Genomic DNA, 15,473 nt, shown 5'->3' with positions numbered 1-15,473 from the left:
TGGGGGGAAATTGAAGTTGGGAGGATGGAAAGGGAATTGATGCTGAATTTGGCTTTGCTGGAGCTGCTATGCCATAAGAGTTTTTCTTCTTTTTTTTATTAAAAAAAAAGAGGTTTGAGATTACTCTTAGGTTAAAGGATAGATACAGACAAGAAGGATTTTGGGCTACTGAGCTGTCCAAATAGGTCCACTTGTACTTTGAGGGTGTTGGGTAGATCCTGCTCTAAAACATGGCTCCAAAGTGCTGGAAAAGCCCTTTGTTGAAGTCCTGGTCTTTGCCTCAGGCACTGCCTCCAACATGGCCTTGATGCAGTGGGACACAGGGCATGTTCCTAGCTCATCTCTCACTTAAATGTGGCTGATCCATGGTGCTCAATCTCAGGCTTAAAAACCAGCTACTTCAGGCCACTTGCCTTTCTCCTTTCCTTTTGCTCACGAGGGGCAGCTGGAAGGATGGAGTCTGCACTGGGATCCCACACTCCACTTAGTGCCTGCCCCAGATGCTCCGTGTGTGATGCTTTCAGCCTGGGTCCAAATGGCAGGGGACTCTCCTGGTACTGATGCACCCTGATGCTGCCCCGTGCCCTCAGGCTCCTTTTTTTCCTGGTCCTTGCCCTAACAGAGGACAGTTTGGGTACATCATTGATGCGTGAGCCCCTGCCTGTCTGCAAGTGAGGGACAGGGCTTTTTCCCCATGCTTTGATCTGCGTTATGGCAGCGTAATCTGCTGCAGCTGTGGAGTCTAGGCCGGTTCATATACTCAAGATTTCTCTGTGCATAGGTTGGGAATTGTTAGCAGACTGAAAGCAATCCAGTGGCTGGGAAATGCTGGCAGATGTGAGGATCCCCATCTCCTCCTCCCTCCTCCACCGCCTGAGCTCACAGAGACCACAGGCGTCCCCTTATTGTGCTTTTCTCCTGATGCTTCTTGGTAGGCTGCTGGCTGAGGCCGAAGGATTTATCTCTGTGTTGGCAGTGGTTGTGCCATCAGGCTGCGTGCAGTCCCTTGGCTTGCTGTGCCCTTGATGTGCTGCAGGATGGAGGCAGTTGCAGCAGCCCTGCAATGGCTCTGTGCTGCTGCGTGCCCCAGGGCTACTTGTTTATTCTTGCTGCATCAAATAGAGTATTAAATAAATAACTGCCTGCAGACATTGCCTCGCTCAGTGCTGTGTTCTTATCTAATCATCTGGCAGCTTCTGCAGAGAAGGAATTAGACAGTTTGAGCTCTTTGTGTGTCTTGAAAGAGGCTGTAGCCAACAGATGGTTCCATCCTGAGGTCCTTCTGGTGTTCATGCTCTGTCCACCCCGTGGACTGAAGTACTGTAAGTGCTAGCATCTTCACCACAGTGAATGCATATCACTCCATCTGCCCAGCAGCAAGGTCTTGGGCTCTGCAGCATTTCTGCACATCCCATCTCTGCATGACACGGCTAAATCTCAGGTTGTTTCCAAGATGGCATTTCTTATTTGTATTGCTGGTATCTTGAGAAGAACGTGAACAAATGTAGAAAAAAAAAACAAACCATCAGCAGAAGCCATGTCATTAGGGCAGGGTGTGAACCACTGAGTTTCATCTGAGCACGAAGTGGGGGATGTCTGAGCTCAGACATCCATACCCAGCAATGCACTCTGGTCCAGGTTCCTTCAGCCACTGCAGAACCCAAAGTGGGAGTGGGATCTGGGAACAGCAGCAATGTGAGATGGGACCTGAAGCGCCCCACAAGCACAAAAGCAGGAGCATACTGTGCTGAAAGCAGCTTGATATTAAGAGCTTTAAGTGACTTTCCTGTTTGATAGCTTTATAGTAAACAAAATGTGATTGATTTCCTTCATGACTCATTGCAGGAGAGATTTTGAGTTTTATTACAGCGTTTTTCTATTGTATCCTTGCTTTAATTATCCCAGTGGAATAACAGAGCGTGGTAAGAGCTCATGCAAGGCAGGGGGCAGGTCACTGAGCTAGCTGTCCTTTAGTCCTGCAGCACTCCTGCAGAGCCCTTCTCTGTGTCCTTTCTGCCCTGACAGCGCTGTCGGCTGCGGCGCATCCTGCCCGATGCTATCACTGCATCCTGTAACTCTAGAAACACTCCCAGGGACTGAGAGAGCCTGTTTGGTCGGTGGGGCTGGAACAGCTGCTGCCAGGAGCCTGTCCTGCCCTGCTGCTGGAGCAGGGATGGGGGAAGTGCTGCCCTTGCTACCAGGACAGCCCCCAGCCCGCTCTCCCATCCTGCACCTCCCCTCTGGTATGATTTACCATGTGGTCCCTTTTGAACCAGCTCTGCTTGGCTTTGTGGAAGAGGTACTGGAAGTGCTGTCCCTTTGCTGTGCCACTCGTTGTTACATCCTCTGCTCCTTCCCACGGGTTGCAAACACATTGCTTGGCTCTGTAACGCTGGCAGCAGTTGCCTCAGGAGGTGTTTTTCTTGCCGCTGGTGGCTTCATAGACTCACAGAGCCATTAAGGTTGGAAAAGACTTCTCAGATAAGACCAACCCATCCCACTGTGCCGTGGCCCTCAGTGCCACATCTCCACGGTTCTCAAACACCTCCATGGACTGTGACCCCAGCACCTCTGTGTTGTGAGAGCTCTTAGAGATGGTGCTGTCCAGCTTAAATGTCCTGGCTCTTGCATGCAGGGCCCTGGGGCTGTTGTCCGTCTCCAGGAGAAGCACTGCCTGGGGCTGAGGCATCTGCTGGGTTCCACAGGCCCATTCCTGGTTGAAAACTACAGGATAGAAGTTGCCTGGGTCTATGATTTTTGAAAGAGTTTAATGGATCCTGTTTACTGTCCTCTGTAGTTAACATTAAAATGAAAAATATTTCATTAAAAAAGGGAGGGGGGGGATGAAAAAAAAAATAGGATTTTGCAACAGCAGATGGGCAAAATCTGCTCGAACTGAGCACCAGATACAACTTCAGGCTGTGCCTTCAGCAGGGTCACCCCATTCAGAGACATGCGTTGAAGCATCATCTGCTGTGAGGTTCAGCCCAGGAGAGGTGCAGATTTCCTGTTAGTTTGTGTCCAATAATCTTGAAGCTATTCCTGTGCATCTTGCTTGGTTCAGAAAGTCAGCGCTCGGTTATGCCCAAGGTCCAACTAATTCACATCATCTGATGGCACAGAGTACAAAGCATAAAGTGATCTGCTCGTGGCAGATCCTGAGGAAGCTAAGGAAGATTTCTCAGTGTGTCACTCAAGGAGGATTTGAGAGTATTTGTGAATATTTGCTTAACAGCTCAGGGCAGTTGTTGGGGGTCTTTAGCTACCCAAATTCTGGGATTTAGTTGAGCTCTGCTAAACTTTTCAGGGCTGTGAGCAAAGAGTTGTAAGGAATTCAGGTGAATCTGCTCAGCCAGAGTGTACCACAGTGCTGTGACCTTCTCCTCCTCTGAGCTGTCAGGAAAAGAGAAAAAAAAATCAATAGAAAAAGGAACAAGGGTAGCATTGGGCTCCTTGCAGAAACTCTGCAAGCTTTTTTATAAAGGCAGGAACATTGCAATTAGGGGCAATGTCAGAGGTAGGCAAATAGCCCCTGATTGTATGCAGATGATAGAGCTGGTTCAGCCTTTTGACTAGCGAAGCTTTCCTCAATTTGGGATATTGCGATCCTAATCAGAGACCTTCAGCCATACATCAAAGCCCGTATAGCTCGGGGCTGGCACGGGCTGATTGCGGGGCTTCCTGCTCATCCCTGCCCAGGTGTCCTTCCTGCCGTGGCCCACTGATTCCTTTTTAGTCCTCATCACCGAGGCAAAGAAATTTAATCCCAATATTGCTGCCAGCCCTGGAATGGACCCACTGGTTTGGAAATGTCACCCTCTTGTTGCCCTGAAATATCAGTGCGCACAGCCCCCGCTACCTGCTAATTTCACTGCCAACCTCTAACCCGAGGTAGAGCAGACCTGTCATTAGCGCATTCATCTGTGTTTAGATCTGTCAGCTTCCTTCCCCTTCTCCTCTTTTGTTTCTCTAATTACTTTGATTGCATCTCTGCATCCAGCTCAGGGCTCCGGCGGCTGTGTGCTCCTCTGCCAGCATCCCTTCTCCTGTAGGGGTGGCTTTAAAGAGGGAGAGAATTGGATCTGGGTTTTAAAGACACAAAAGCAGCCGTGTGTAGGTTTGCAGGTGGCTTTTCACTCTGTTTCGGGGCAGTGCCCCAGAGCCAGAGTCCAGTTCTCAGCCAATTTCCAGCACCTCAGTTCTTCCCTATCCTGAAAGTTTCACACCAGAGCTGGCAGGTTGCTGGAGATGGGTAACAGAAGCGTTTGGGAGCTGGCTCCTTGCTCTGCTGCATGCTCCCAGGGCTGAGGTTGGCTCTCAGGGTGCTCCTCCAACCTCGCTGCCCACCCATGTTATCACCCCTCAGTGAGGTCCTGAGCACCTCCTGCTTTGCAGGATCCCATCCTTGGGGTGGGTTCAGAAATGAAAGCTTTCTGTTTCCCCAGCAAGCTGAGCGCCGAGCCACCCTCGTGCTGTGCAGGCACCAGCAGAAGTGATGTGGCAGCAGAACGAGCACTTGCTCAGAGCCCTCTCCTGTGCTGTGCTCTGAGGGACAGCATCTAGGCTCTGGGTACAGATGAGCCATGAATTTCCAGGCTGACACCTGTTCCAGCTCTGCACTTCCCACTGGTACTGGTAGTGTTGTTCTTGTACTGTAACCAGAGGTATTATCTAGAGATAATAATTTGACATGCAAGATCAAATGGCATATTCCTAATGCTTTTGTTTGTTTGTTCGTGTTTTTCCAGGGGTTGATTAAAATTCGAGGGGATCACTGCTGGAGAGACTTAACTTGCATGAATTATCACTATGAGGTGAGCAATCTGCACTTCAAAACTGGTTATTCTTGCCTGCTTCGCTGGATTTTTCTGTAGCCTTTTCTCTGCCACTGGGCAGCATTCCACATTGGTCTTCCTTTATTGCTGCCATGCTGTCAGCATCCGTGTGCCAGCTCAGTGATGCTGCCTTTCCCAACCACAGCCCTCATAGAGCAATTTCAGTCCTCCCCCACTGCCATGGACTCTCAGGGATAAATGTGAACTGCACAGGGAAGTCCCTCTGTAAAAGCAGGAAAAGGGAAGAGCAGAAAGGACTTTCCCACAGCGTTGTGCTGTGTGCTTTGTGCCAGCGTTTTACTTTATTCCAGAACTCAGACATATGCAGACAGAAATAGAGCATCTCAGAGCTATCCAAGATGCTGAGCACTAATTGTTGGCAGTTCAGAATTGGGCAGCTTTATCTTTCTGACATCTGTTCCAGTGATTGTGTTACATTCTGATTATAAACTGTGGTTTGTGTGCTGGCTGAATCTTGTTTGGTTTTAGGGAGAGGGAGCTCAGCTTCCCCCCTGTGCTTTTACCTGTAGTTTTGCATTTATTTTTGTTTTTTTATAAACAGAGCTAAAATAGAAAGAAATCCCTGTATGCAGGGATGCTCTCCTGAGGAAGTCCTGTCTCCCTCTGAAATAAGCAGTGCTGCAGGTGACAGTGCCTTCTGCGGGTTAGCATTGGAGCCACTGAGTCTCAGTGCTGGGGCTGTGTGCTCTTGGCCCATCTCAGGAGCAGGGAGAGCTTTGCGTCTGTGTCATCTGTGCGCACAGAGCTGCAGAGATCAGCCCTGATCTCTGGTGCAGGTTCTGTGCTGTGTTTGTTCCCAGGGATGGACTTTGGGGTGATGTCTTCAGGGGACCGTCGTCGTGTCTGGAAACCATTTTCCTTTTCCAATTAAACCTGATGGATCCTGACTTCCCTGACCTGCAGAACGTGTTCCAAGGTGTTGCCTATGGATGGCTTTCTGCAGGGGAGCACTGAGCAGTAGCCATGGGGATGCTCATACAGAATCTTCCTGTCCACAATTGTTTGATAAGAGTTGTATGTGAGCGCTGGGGACCGAGTTTCCAATCCTGTTACAAGATCAGGATTCCTCCTTCCAAAGCAGGAACAATTCTGTCATTTTACCAGTACCAGCAGCCAGCCTGTGTAATCCCCAAGAAGTCAAATGAAAACCAGAATGAGCTCTGTAACCCAGAAGGCTAATGAAGACCATTCCCATCCTACCCATAAAGCAGGATCCCCACTAAAGTAATTGGGAACAGGGACAGCGGGCAGATCACGTTATCAATATCAATTATTCTAATCCACACCAAAGAAGCTGCAATAAAGGGAAATTGAAAGAGGCCAACATTCTTCTACCAGTGCTCACAGGGTTAGGACTGTCATTCACCTGCTGGGCTGAGTGCTTTGCATGCCCTGTCTCCACAGTGCAGAGTGGAAATGCTTTGGGGACCCCAGGCTCAGTGTGAGGTGGAGGAGGAAATCCCAATAATTTGAGGCTCGCTGAAGCCCTCAAATACACAGAATCTGTCCCTGGTCCTGGTGAAGTTTCCCTGTAGCTGGTGGCTTGCAATAGCTTGACCTTTACCCATCTCCCTATGTGCAGCCACACAAATCCTGCTGAGGAGGACAAGGGTGGATGTGTGGCAGGAAGAAAGCTGCTCACGGGGATGTGTTACAGGGCAGGTCCCCAAAATCCAACCACTCAGCGGGAAGAAGTAGAGGGTGAGGCTGAAGATACCTCTATAAGGGGAGGAGGCAGCTGAAAATCTGCTCATCATTAGGATGATAAAACTGGGTATTGGACCAGCTCATAGTGGAGCTGGGCCAAAAGGAGTCTGCTGTGATGTATGTTGGCCACCCCAGCTCTCATGTTCCAGCCCGGAATTGCAGTCCAAAACCTACATGTGCTCGTCTGCCAAGAGAATTAATGAGAACACATGGCCTCCATCTCCTGCGTGCTGTGCTCGCCCTGCACTATTTATTTGTAGTAGGACCAGCAGCCATGCTTGTGGAAAATAACATTTCCACTTGTGTCAGGAATCGTGTATAAAATAGTAAAATGTTGTTACGGCTTGGGTAATTAAACAGAGCATATTTTTCCTCCCTTTTTCCTTTCTGATGTGCGAGACTTTAATCCCAGCCTTTATGGAGATCTGTTCCCCAGCTGAAGCTTCTCTGTGTTGAGGGCTTACGAGCTGTGACGCTGCAGAGTTTGGAGAGGGAAATGGCAGAACGCATGGTTCACATAGGAAAGGTATTTTCCTACCAATGTAATGCCCTTCAGATCCCCGAGGAGTCCTTGTGCTGCAGCGTGGAGACAGACACTGACAGAGAGGAGAAGTTCAGGTGGAGCTGCCTTGCCACTTGCAGAGGTGTGCAGGGCTGGGAGGTGCCAGGGAGACCTGGGCTCTGATGTGCACTGGGCTCTATTTCTCATTCCTTGGCTTTGCAGCCATTCCACTGCTGGCTGTGGTTAGAGAGCTGTTTACTCTATAAGAAGTCCTGGTTGCAGGGAGGCAGGCTTTTGCACAGTGGGACCTGCTCATGCTGTTAATGAAGAAGAGGGAAGCTGCCTCTGGCTTGTAGATCTGTTTGTCATCATTAAGAATTTCTCTGCTGTGCATCCAATGTTTTACAAATGCATGTGCAGCAGTTTGCAGAACACATCTCGATTTCGGCTTCCACAGGAGCGTGTGGCACAGATCCCAGTGCAGAGGAGCCCCCAGCAAGGATCCCAGCAGCACCCTGCAGCTACAGGAGGCTTTGGGCTGCTGCAGGTGCTTCTGCAGCTTGCAGGGTGTTGCCTGGGCAAGGGCTTGGAGCAGCTTCCAGCCTGGTAGGTACCAGGAAGGGGAGCACTGACTTGCTCTTGGAGCTTCTCACCCCTCCCTCCCTCCCTCCCTCCACATCAGGCTTTCTCTGGCCCTCCCCATGCATATTCTGGGTGTGCTGCCTCGCTGGCACGAGCACAGTGCCTTAACATGCTCCAAATGGAGAAAACCATCAGTGCAAACCCTGTGTATAGAACCTCCCCCCAGACCTGCAGCTCCCTGACACACTCGCAGTGCTGAGCACCTTGCAGCCACATGTCTTGGCACAGGGTGGTTTGAGTGGCACAGGCAGGAGATGAGCGTTTCTGACTTGCAACCAAATGGAGCCGTGGTTTGGGATGCTGGCGGTGGTCTTGGCAGAATGGCTAAGCAGAAAATCTTTGGGCTTTAGAAGTAGGAAAGTCCTACATGGTTGCATCCATCCCACCTCCCCGTACCCAGCACGGAACGATGCACTGCGGGATGCGACCCACAATGCATTTTATGGTGGCTGCCAAAGTATTGTTGCTTTTTAATTACAGACAGATATCTCATAAAACCCAGCCACCAACTGGCGAGAACAGCTGCTGGAGCAGCTGCACAGGCAGTGGGGAGCCCCACTGGGTGGCTGCCTTCATCACCCCCTCCTTTTTGCTCTGTCCCATAACCCCATGGGGTGCTTACATGTGTCCCAGGGTCACTGGCACTGAGCAGGTGCCAGCCCTGGTACACACCAGGCAGGGAACCACTCTGTGCCCAGCTGGAGCAACTTGTAATCTATTTCTTCTAATACAAAGCATTTATTATAAGTGAACTTGAGAAGAGAGCACCTTTTATCCAAGATCTCAACGTCATGCAAGCAGACCTTCCACTGAGACAGAGATCGTAGGATGGCTTGGGTTTGAAGGGTCCTCAAGATGAGGCAGACGGATGAAGAATAAAATAAGCAAAAAAACCCTAGATCAGGAAAGCCTTTGCCAGCACTGGAAGTGAGATCTGGGATTTCCTTCCCGTGCTCAGGGTGCCCCCATGCAGGACCCTCCCCAGGACTGTGCTGAGATGCTCGATTCCAACCCAAGGTGCACCTCAGTTCTCTGTTGATGCTGCTGCAGAAGAGCTTTGTTCTTTGTGCAGGATACTGTGCACACAAAGGTCACTTCTTCTGATTTGTACAAATTATTGCTAATTGTTCTGTAACTGTTTTTCTTAAATGGAGGCTGTCAGTCAGGGCTGCAGCTCCCAGCAGCTCTCCAGTTCCTAGAGAAGCTCTCTGGAGCACAGTGTCTTTTGTGCCTAATTACAGGGCTGCTGACTGATAGCTGTGCTGATAAGGGTGAGAAGCAAGGAGGCTGGAGCTGCTCTTTAACTGCCTCCTGATTTCTTTGCTCCCTTCTCTTCAGTGTATTGGACCTTGTTAGGCTTTAAACTAGCTTTTTTTTTTTTTTACCAGCTACTGTGAAACAAAGAGGAAACGCTGTCAACAAATTACTATCAACAAGAAAATAGTTTATGTTGTAGAATCATAGGCAGGTAGAGACGTAGGCTCATGTGATACAAACTATTCCCCAGTTTACTCAGGAGAAATGCCATAAGGAAAACAGATCCAGTAATGCCCTGGTGGCATATCCTCTCTTCGTAGCCAGGAGGGCTGCATGTAAGTGCTGTGTGTTATGTACCTTAAGTCTTTTCAAAATCACTTTTATTTGGATTTAGGAGTACTTGCTTTGAACTGAAATTTATCGTCTAATTGCCAGCTTGAAATAAAGTGAGTCTCTAATCAGAGCAGCCCAGGCTATATCAGCTGCAGTGATGCAGAACAAAACAGGTGCAACTATTTGGATAGGAGTTGGACTCAATGGTCCCTACAGGTCCCTTCCAGATCAGGATATTTGGTGATTATATGTGACTCTGGGTTTTAAAGCACAATGTGTTTTGAGGGTGTGAGGTGTAAACGGGTTATCTCGGTGTTCAGCACTGGTGCAGGTGGGGGATCCTGGCTGTGTGTGCAGCAGAGGCTGGAGCCGAGCAGTACGGGCTCTGCCTGACCTCTCTGCTGCCAGTTGTGATTTCTTCATCTTTCAGTAATTGGAATTTTGCCGAACAAAATCCTCAGTGCTGACAATGAAGAGCTGACATACACGATGTGCTGCCAGGCAGCTCTGCCTCACTGCGTGGGCACTGCTATTCCACACCGGCCTTCAGCCTCTGCACCCTGAAGTTACAGTGCTTTTATTTTTGGTTTGTTTTGATCTTTTTCTCATCCAAAATGGGCCTTATTGCCAAAGCTCTGTGTTATTGAATGAGATTACTGCAGAATTGGCCCAAACGTGGAGGGGCTGGAGAAGAGCCGTGGAGCTGGCGGGCATGCCATGGGTTCTGGGACTGCACACAGCTCATCACTGCTTGAAATGGTAAAACCTGTGCTCTAGCAGATGGGTTTCTGTGAAATAAGGAGCAAAAAGGGTTGTCTTGAGCCAAAGCCGCTGTTGTGTCTGCAGAGAGAGGGACATGAAGCTCTGCCTGGGGCGGATTATGGTGCAGGTTGTGTTCATCTCCAGTTGCAAAAACAAATTGTTCTCTGCACTGAGGCAATTGATGCCAAAAGGAAAAGCACACTTCTGTGCAGCTTTTTTTGTTGTTGTTGTTCCATTTGTCATAAGATTTGAAAAATGGCCTTTTCTGAGGCATAATTGAAAAACCAGTTGTGCCTCTTCACACGTATTGAAGGGCCACAGCGTGGGTCTGAAGCTGAGGATTAGGTGCTTTCTTCTGGGCTTTGGTGATTTGCATGATGTCAGTGGAAGAAGGGCTAATTCTTGACCTTGCCTGCGATCAATTAAGTAACAAGATCCATCATAAGGTAAGTGCATGAAGCAATAGTATTGGCAGATGAATGTCAACACGACATCAAAAGCTTATTACAGTGTATCTGGATTTTGTATAAGGCTCTGCGGAAAGGTCTCTATCTGAGGCAGGTTTTCAGATGAATCCCAGGTGCTCTCTCTGTAAGCTGTGTTTGAATGTAAATTTGCTGGAAATGTTTGTCCTCCCCAACTTTGAGCAGAGCTCTATTGCTCTGATAACAGTTAGATGTAAAGGTTGCTTAAGAAGAGGGGGATTGACAGCTTTTGGGGTGGAACATTATGGCAAACATTGGGTTGGAAGCACTGGGGAGGATGGGTTTTGCTTTGCACTGCTCAGGGTTGCTGGTGGGAGGTGCAGGGTCTGCAAAGTAGAGCTGAACTCCTGGGGGGGGGCTGGCTTCAGCACTGGCACTGGGCTGTGCTGCAAATGATCGCTTCTGGAAGTGCAAGAGAGCTCGAGGACACTGCAAAGCAGCAGTGAGCTTACAGAAGTGAAGCCTTCCTTGCAGAGCTGCAAATCGAGAGGACATACTGATAAAAGAGTGACGTGTGTTCCCAGTCGTGTTGTATTTTGGAAGGTGTAAAGTATGCCTTTTGGGCATACCACAGTCTGAGGATGCTGCAGGAGAACAAGTGTAATGAATGGCATGGGACTTGTCACAGAACAAAAGTGCTGTCCCTGCTGGTAGGGAAGACCTTCAAGCCATGCTTTATTCCTGGCAGGGAATACCTTCCAGAGCCTTGCACCACGCCAGCACTCTGCCTTGTGTTATCCACAACAGCCAACATAAAGGATGAATGGCAGGTGGATTTTCAGCCCCCTGGAAGTCAGTATCAGCTCAGCTCTTCTCTCCACTGGGACTGAGATCCCTGCAGTGACTTTAGGAGAGGTGCAGGTGAGCTGTCAAAACAGAAGGCAGAGCTGCAGCCCAGCGTGCTCAGGAAACCACACAGTGCTGATGGAGATGGGACCTAAGCAAGTGCTGAGAGAGAAGCGTTCAGAGGGGCCTTGAGAGGAATCTAATAGGGCAAAAGGAAATGGTTTCAAACTAAACGAGGGGAGATTTAGATGAATGTAAGGAAAAAGTTTTTTATGCTAAAGACATCGAGGAATAGCACAGGGTGCCCAGAGAGGTGGTGGTGCCCAGAGAGGTGGTGGTGCCCCATCCCTGCGGACACACACGGTCAGGTTGGACGGGGCTGTGAGCACTGATGGAGCTGTGGGTGTCCCTGCTCAGTGCACAGAGTGGGACCCGATGCCCTTTAGAGGTCCCTTCCAACTCAAACCATTCTTTGATTGTGGTGTTAGGAATGTGAGGGCTGGGCTGAGCACACTGCAGTATCCCCAGGCAGAGCCCTGCTACTGAGGCAGCACTGTGCTTTTTCCTTATCTTTTGCAGTTTGAAAACTTTTGTTTTTCTGTGCATGTTTCTTCACCATCAGTAACTTCCCTAAAACAACCACAGATTAAGTCAGCAACTTCTGGGGTTTCTGGCTCAGTGTGAGCAAAGCAGGTCGGTGGCACCTGTCACTGGTTCCCCACCGCTGCCACAGCTTTCAGCCAATTTCCAGCAGCATTAAAGCAAAACTGGAGAAACAGGTGAGAGTTTGGTGGGAGTGCCCCCTGGGCATTTCTGTTGGGAACCGTTGGAGGGTTTTGAGTCATAGGAAGACATCAGCCCCTGCCCCGCCGGGACTGGCGCGGAGCTGTCAGTCACACGCTGTGAATGCATTGGGGATATGCCAATACCGTTTTCAGCAGTAATACAATTCCTCTTCCTGGATTCTTTTCTGTTTTTCTTAAGGATTTGTTTTAAGCCTGGTGAAAGCTTCCTGTACAACTATTAGGTTTCATCTCTTCATTACACGTTCCCACTGTTTCAATCTTGTTTACAGACCACCCAGGACCCTCATCACTTGCCTTCAATATTTTCTTCTCTATTTTTTTTTGTCCTTTCTTCCTTCCCCTCTCCACCCGTTTGGTCTTTCACCATCCCGATCAGATGAATCCATAAAGGCCTTTGCAAACACCTGACCAGATCTCCCCATCCATACTGTGGGCCAACTTCTTCCCCAAGGAGCACTGGATCCCACTGTTTCCCACTGCCTGCAAGGGTGGTGGGGAGCAATCTGCTGCTGAAGCAGCGTTTTGGGCCCATGAGGTTTATCAGCTCTGCAGGTAACAGAGAGAGTGCTCAGATAATTACTTACATCGTGGATTTATGAGTGAGTTAATGGCGTTTTAAGAAATTTGCAAAGAGAAGAAAGATGACAAATTTCAGTGCTGCCTGGAAGGCAGGAACAAGACAAGAGACAATTCTGGAGCTTTCCAGCCTTTCCCAGCAATGTGCTTGTTCTCTTTTGCTTTATGGATGAGAATTACTTCATTGGCCTCTTCCAAACAGTGCCAGCACCGATGTCAACGTGGAACTGCTCAGCACTCATGTCCCAACCTCCACTTCCTCAAATAGATGAAAGCTATGGCAATAAATATGTTGGTTTTTTTGCCACCTTCTGTGGCATGTGTGGACATGACATGCTGTGTTTCCTCGTCTGCTGCTCAGGAGTTGTGCTTCATATCCATCCCCACCTTCCTACGTTTGGGTGGGATTAACCACTGCTCTGGTACTCCTACTGCCAAGACTCCTGGGATGGTGCAAACCGTTGGTGTCGGCCAAAATTCAGAACTCTTCTCCCTCTGTGATGTTCACTTTCGAAGGACCGGAAGTCCAAGTGAAGCCAAAAGTTTGAACACATGCGTTTTCAGATGATGTCAACTACAAAATGGTGTGTACAGTGCTCTGACATGCAACTTAACTATCTAAAAAACAGCCCATGTTGCTGCCATCTGCCTTCCAGGAAAAGCAAAGTAAGTCCACGCTTTAATTGCAGACAGAGTTTAAACAAATAAGGTGTTTGTTTATGAGCTGGTGCTTTCTTCATTGGAAATCAGGTTATGCTTTCCTGGGATTAGGAGCACATGGTACGGTTTCATCTCTTTCTATGACCATTGCATGTGTTGAGTTGGTCAATGAACTTTCACATCACAGAGAAATCTGTCCATATAAGTGAGAAATGGAGTTTGTGTCCTACAAAACAGCAGGCACAGAAGTTCTGCCAGAGCAGCTGTATTCCCACTGCTGGCCGTGTTTGTTCTGTCTCTGCCTTTGGCCTCTTATAGGATTTTCTTGTGAGAGGAATCCTAAGAAACTGTTCTGGTTCTCAGGTTTTGATACTATATTATTACATGCATCAAAAGTTTTAAATTCCATTTGAAGTCTTATTTCCAGTGAAACAACTGGGCCACAAATAAGAGCAGCTGGTGACAGTGTCACAGAGTCATTCTTTTTGTTGGTGTAAGCTCCAATTATTTGTGTATCTCCTGCTCACTTAGAAGTGATGCTGTTTCCATCCAGTGCTCTGTGTTTTCCATTTTCCCCTGTTGAATTTATGTGCACCTACAGCACGCAGGTAATGTCAGCAGTGCAGGATGCTGAGCGCCCAATGCAGTTCTTACACGATTCCCTCCATACCACAGAGCTGGGAGACCCCCACCCATTTGCCCAATGCATTTCTTCCCTCTTGGGGCCCTCACCTTGCTCCCATCGATGCTGTGTGGCTGCAGTGACCTCAGGGAGCACGAACGAGTTAACAGCGATGCGCGGTGTTCTGCTCCCGAGTCGTGTGTGCCAAACTGACCTTTAATCTTGGAGTATAAATCACTTTCCAGTCCTATTATTTGTAAAATCCTACAGGCTTGCAAATGCACAAAAGAAGCCTTTGTCTCTTATTAATTTAATTTATAGGTTAAAGTTTCAAATCAGTGGCAAGCAAGAGCTGATTTACTGTTTGCTTCAGGAACTGCCATTCTGGAGAGCATGGCATGTGCTAGGCTGCCTGAAACTGTGACGTGTAATTAGGAGCTTCTCTAATTATACATAATGCAATATAATTTGCTTATCTTTTTGGTATGTATCGCACATAAAAGCTGGGATGATAACTGGATGTGAATTAGCTCTTTCAACCCTAAAAGTGCATCAGATCACTGATAACACTGCTTTATGTCTCGTTCTATTAACATCGTGACAAGATGAATGTTTTCAAGCATTTCCAGTTGCTGCCCGTTTCTTTTACACGTAGGGTAGTCCCATCCTCTTTTCTGCCATGCATTTGTACTGCAACGAAGCAATCACAGAAGCACAGAGTGGTTTGGGGTGGAAGGGACCACTAAAGGGCATCGGGTCCCACTCCCTGCACTGAGGGGCACCCACAGCTCCATCAGTGCTCACAGCCCCATCCACCTGAACATGGGTGTCTGCAGGGACACTGCCACATCTCTGGGCAATAATAACAAATTCTGTGATGAAATACAGAGAAGAGCAGCACCGATCTTTTTCCCACCATTGCTCTCCTTTAATATGGTTTAAGCTATGAGATTCCACGGCAAAGCAGATGTGTGACTGCACTTTGTGTTCCCATTGCAGCACAGCCCCCTTTCCTCCGCTCCGTGGGATGTGGGGCTGAGCCGTGCTGTGATCGGGTGGGAAGGGCCACGTCAGGAGGGTTTTCCCTTTTTGAATCCGTCTCAGTACAACTTAAGACAAAGAAATAAAGCTTTTTCATAGCTGTGCTGTGACATCACGTCGCAGTGTGAGAGGTCTGACTGCACGAGGTGCTCGACAAAAGCTTTTGCCTGCGGAGCAGTTCCTTTGGTAAGGTGCAGGTGGTGAATAGTTGCTCCTGCAGGCGCTGTGGAAAACGTTTGTATTAAGAACACCATTTATCTCGCACGTATTCATGAACTGACTTACCTATATTTTCCGAGGATCGTATTCTTCCTCTTTCAGCCCGAACGTCTCAGTGGCTAAAAGGGGTTTTATTGCTGTGGCATTAATCACGACGTCTGACAGAACTGAGCTGGATCCCGTCCAATTAGGCTGAGGCAGTGCTGAGTTTCGAACTGT

At 48.6% G+C, this 15,473-nt stretch overlaps 1 protein-coding gene across 2 annotated transcripts in view; it reads left to right on the top strand.

Annotated features, from left to right (window-relative positions):
- LMF1 (lipase maturation factor 1) overlaps positions 1–15,473 on the top strand; it is a 160,568-nt gene that overhangs the window by 56,008 nt on the left and 89,087 nt on the right. For both annotated transcript variants that reach the window (XM_065732776.1, XM_065732775.1), the window contains one exon: positions 4,749–4,814. In XM_065732776.1, coding sequence (XP_065588848.1) covers positions 4,749–4,814 — 66 coding nt within the window. The remainder of the gene's footprint in view (positions 1–4,748; positions 4,815–15,473) is intronic.

This window comes from Cyrtonyx montezumae, unplaced genomic scaffold (assembly GCF_038088225.1).
Source record: "Cyrtonyx montezumae isolate F1298 unplaced genomic scaffold, pur_monq_1.0 scaffold_16, whole genome shotgun sequence".
NCBI classification, from domain to species: Eukaryota; Metazoa; Chordata; class Aves; order Galliformes; family Odontophoridae; genus Cyrtonyx; species Cyrtonyx montezumae.
Note: the sequence above shows the minus strand (reverse complement) of the source record. Positions and strands in the feature narration are given on the sequence as shown.